The 4,353-nt window shown below is 37.9% G+C and overlaps 1 protein-coding gene across 2 annotated transcripts in view; it reads left to right on the top strand.

The window, feature by feature from the left end:
• KIF16B (kinesin family member 16B) overlaps positions 1–4,353 on the top strand; it is a 396,905-nt gene that overhangs the window by 338,759 nt on the left and 53,793 nt on the right. For both annotated transcript variants that reach the window (XM_006860622.1, XM_006860623.1), the window contains one exon: positions 160–243. In XM_006860622.1, coding sequence (XP_006860684.1) covers positions 160–243 — 84 coding nt within the window. The remainder of the gene's footprint in view (positions 1–159; positions 244–4,353) is intronic.

Below are 4,353 nucleotides of genomic sequence, written 5' to 3'. Positions count from 1 at the left end.
TTGAACCACTGACCTTGCAGTTCAAACGACTTTGCAGTCTGACACATTAGCCCACAGCACCACACCAGGACCCCATAACAGAGACTTTAAATAAAAGAGTAATAACCCAAAGACTATAGGTGTGATTTTAATACAGCTTGTTTAAAATATGTATTTCAGCTTGCTACCCTCGAATTCCCTCCAAAGAAACTATTTGGAAACAAGGATGAACGTGTGATTGCTGAGAGGCGAAGTCACTTAGAGGTAACAGAATTCAGCTTTTTCTTTCTCTGGTGTATGTAGAAAATTTGCCAGGCTTGACCAATAAAAATTATTCCTGTTAAAACACCATTACTTTTGTTCATGAGTGTGAAGGTGCTGCTTCATGAACACAGGAGATGGCAGCAGTAGATTATAAAGTAACGGGATTGGTGTGTTTAAAATATAAATCCTTATCCCCCTTCTGGTGAATGGAATACATTTCTGGTTTTTAAGAAGATGCATTTATTCTAAGGGTTAGGAAGCAGGTTGTGAGTGAAAACTAAATATTCACCATCGACAGATGGTGTTAATGCAGGATGAGGGTATAGAGCTGGTTGCAAAAACTTAGAATTAATTAACTGAAGATTTATTGTATTGCATCATATTACTTTTTCAAGATAGTTGGAAGCAAAAAGACATACCTTATTTTAGTTACTGTTAGTTTCTTTTGATTTCCTTGAACTTCTTTTTTTAATGTTCTGAGCCAGCTATAAGTAGAGCTTTGGTTCACGGACTGTCTCACTGCACACGTTATTGACCAGTTTGCATTTCTCAAGATGGAGTTGTTTGTTTGGTTGGAACCTGATGCTAAGAAGGCTGAGTCTAAGTGCTGATCCCTTGCTTGCACCAGTGGGGTTCTTTGGGAATAGTGAGAAGGACAGTACGGGATCACACATAGTCCTCTTTCTTTGGCCCCTCTCTTGCCATATTAACACATTGAGGCAGACAGCACTTAAACAACAAAGGTATTGTTGCCTGGATTGTTGTACACATTTGATATTATAGCAACAGGCATTTATATTTTAAATTAAATACATTTTAACTCATGTCAATTGTTAATTCTCAGAACATTATAGTCTACTCATGGAGCAAGAACAATTCAGCATTGCATTAATAGAAATTCATCTTAGATTGTTGGGTTAGTTTCTTGTAACTATTGTGATTTCTTTTGATTTCCTTTTGACTTCGGAAGTCGCTGTTTGCTTTCATGTGTTTTCATGTGAAAATGAATATAATTATTTTCCCTGACCTTCCTTTTTAATACAATTCAACAGACATTGCTTTGATTCCTAATAATGCTGGAAACAGTGCTAGGTATGATATATATACCAAGATAAGATACTACTTTCCCTCTTAGAGTGAGTCATTAAATTTCTATATGAAATTTTGCCTAGAGTTATAATATAAATATATGAGGACATATAGAAATTTAGATTCCACTAGGACAAATCGGCATTAGCTAATACATATAATGTTTGTTTAATCATCTGACAGATTTTACAATCCAGAATTGCATCTTTATAAACCTTCTGTAATAGAGCAGCATAAAGCAGTTGTTTTAAGCAAGTATTTAATTATGTTTCAGTCTTCCCTGACTATTAAAATACTTCCAAGATTTGAACTTTATGGTTAAGTTTATAAGTTAAATTTTTTTAAATAAGTATTTGTGGAAATGGCAGAAAATAACAGAAGTATCTACCTGAATGAGATGTTTTGAAGATGAAGTTGCTTAGTTTGGAGGCAGTATTATTTGTACATCTGTACTGATGGCTGAAAGCAGACAATACCAGAAAGATGTTAACCTGTGCTTTGTTGCCTGCACAGTGTTGTCCATAGCTTGTGGATCATATCAAGCTATGGACAATATGAGTATTCCAGAACATTTAATTGTGCTCATGAGGAATCTGTACATGGACCAAGAGGCAGTTATTCGAACAGAATATGGGAACACTGAATGGTTTAAAATTAAGAAAGGTGTGTAACGGGGCTATATTCTTTCACCATACTTATTCAACCTGTATGCTGAGCAAATAATCTGAGAAGCTGGGTTATATGAAGAAAAACATGGCATCAGGATTGGAGGAAGACTCATTAACAACCTGCAATATGCAGATGATAGAACCTTGCTTGCTGAAAGCGAAGAGTACTTAAAATATTTACTGAATAAATCACTGACCACAGCCTTCGGTATGGATTGCATCTCAATGTCAAGCAAACAAAAATCCTCATCACTGGACCAATAAACAACATTCTTATCAATGGAGAAAAGATTGAAGTTGTCAAGGACTTCATTCTTCTTGGATCAACTATCAGCACTCATGGAAGCAGCAGTCAAGAAATCAAATGACGTACTGCATTAGGCAATCTGTTGCACAAGAGCTTTTTGAAGTGTTGAAGAGCAAAGATGTCAGCTTGAGGACTAAGGTGCACCTGACCCAAACCATGGTATTTTCAGTAACTTCATATGCATGTGAAAGCTGGATGGTGAATTAGGAAGACTGTAGAATTGATGCTTTTGAGTTATGGTGTTGGAAGAGAATATTGAAAGTGCCATAGGCTGCCAAAAGAACCAACAGTTCTGTGTTGGAAGAAGTGCAGCCAGAGTGCTCCTTGGAGGCCAGAATGGTAAGATGGAGGGTCAGAGAAAGAGAGGAAGACCCCCAGTGAGGTGGATTGACAAAGTGGCAGCATCAGTGGGCTCAAACATGGCAATAATTGTGAGGTTGGCCCAGGACCGGTAATGTTTCGTTCTGTTGTGCATAGGGTCACTATGAGTTGGTACCGACTCGGTGGCACCTAACCACAATAACAAAACTGAGGGTATTGGTGGTGCTGGCAGTGTGGGGACTAGAGACATATTTACCATATTGCACCATAAAAAGTAGTAATGAGTAAGTAAGAGCATGTGGATAGTAAATATAGACGTATAACTTTGGCCTTTAGACCTAACTCTTATTGATAGATACGTACGAACTTCACCCATACAAAGTTACCAGGGCATAACTGGCTTATAGCTGGAGTCAGTTTTTGTAGAAACTGGCTTTTATTATTGACTTTTGTATCTCCCAGGCATTTTTTTTGCTCAAAAAGAGCCACAGAATATTTGAAGTTTTCAAATGTAGGTGACTGTGAGTCACAGTCAACTCAAGAACAATGGGTAATGTGAATTGCTACCTTCCTGGCCCAGCTGACACAGTTCCATGAAATTCTCCACGTTGCAGGGCAGACCCTTATATCGAGAAGCCAGAGGATTCTTATGACAACGTTCACCAGATGTGACATGTTTGCCAGGCTCTGGACATCACCTCTGAAACCCTGACAACAGAGCCGGGAAGTAAATGTAGATGTTAGCAGTTAATCAGTGGAGATAATAGGAAAAGAATACTCTCAGTCTCTGATGAATTATTTTGAGCATAAAGGTGCTTTTTACTGTATTTTAAATGAGATTCCATTGCTGTCAGGTTGAACCATAAGAAACTGGCATTGTAGCAAACCAAATATAGTGGAAGATCTGCAATTTCTTAGTGCTATTGCTATATCCCGGAGCACAGTGGCTCCATAGGGTAAGCACTGGACTACTAATCACAAGGTTAGCATTCAAGCCTACCTCGAGAGAAAGATGAGGCTTGCTGCTCTTGGAAATATTTGCAGCCTAAGAAACCCTATACAGGGTCACTATGACTCAGAACCAACTAAACAGCACTTGACAACAACTTTGTGCCAAGCAGTGCCCTACAGTTGAGCAAATTAGTTAGTAATACACCATCCCTGTCCTCTTTTCTTAATTGACTGTGGTCTTTTATTATAATCTTATCTTGTTCAAGGAAAGATAATTATGAATTGATTTTAAATATTAACTAAAAGGGTCAGATTCTGAATCTCAATTGTTATGGCTTTGTTAAAGATATATATATATATGTATAAATTGCCACATGGTTCCTATGCTAAGATTTATGTTGAGAATACGTAAAGTTTACCAATGTATTAAAAGAGCCTACTATGAATTGTGCAAAAACCTAGAGTTAGAAAGCCCAAAGGGAAGAACACATAAAACATTTCTCAAGCTGAGTGAACTGAGGGAAAAATTAAAGCCTTGGATTGCAGTAGGATAAGTATGGGACTTGCTGTTGTTGTTATGTGCCATCAATTTCCAAGGAATGGCTAGTGCATTTGAACTGTCAGTTCAGTGCTTATCCTACATTGCCACACCAGGAGTCCAAGCATTAGGCTGGTAACTGCAAAGTCATCAGTTCAGACCCACCAGCTACTCTCAGAAACCCTGTACAGGGTCAAACTTACACACCAACCACTAAAGCCAGTGATGATGAAATT

Source organism: Chrysochloris asiatica, unplaced genomic scaffold (genome assembly GCF_000296735.1).
Source record: "Chrysochloris asiatica unplaced genomic scaffold, ChrAsi1.0 scaffold00039, whole genome shotgun sequence".
In the NCBI taxonomy this organism is placed as follows: Eukaryota; Metazoa; Chordata; class Mammalia; order Afrosoricida; family Chrysochloridae; genus Chrysochloris; species Chrysochloris asiatica.
Note: the sequence above shows the minus strand (reverse complement) of the source record. Positions and strands in the feature narration are given on the sequence as shown.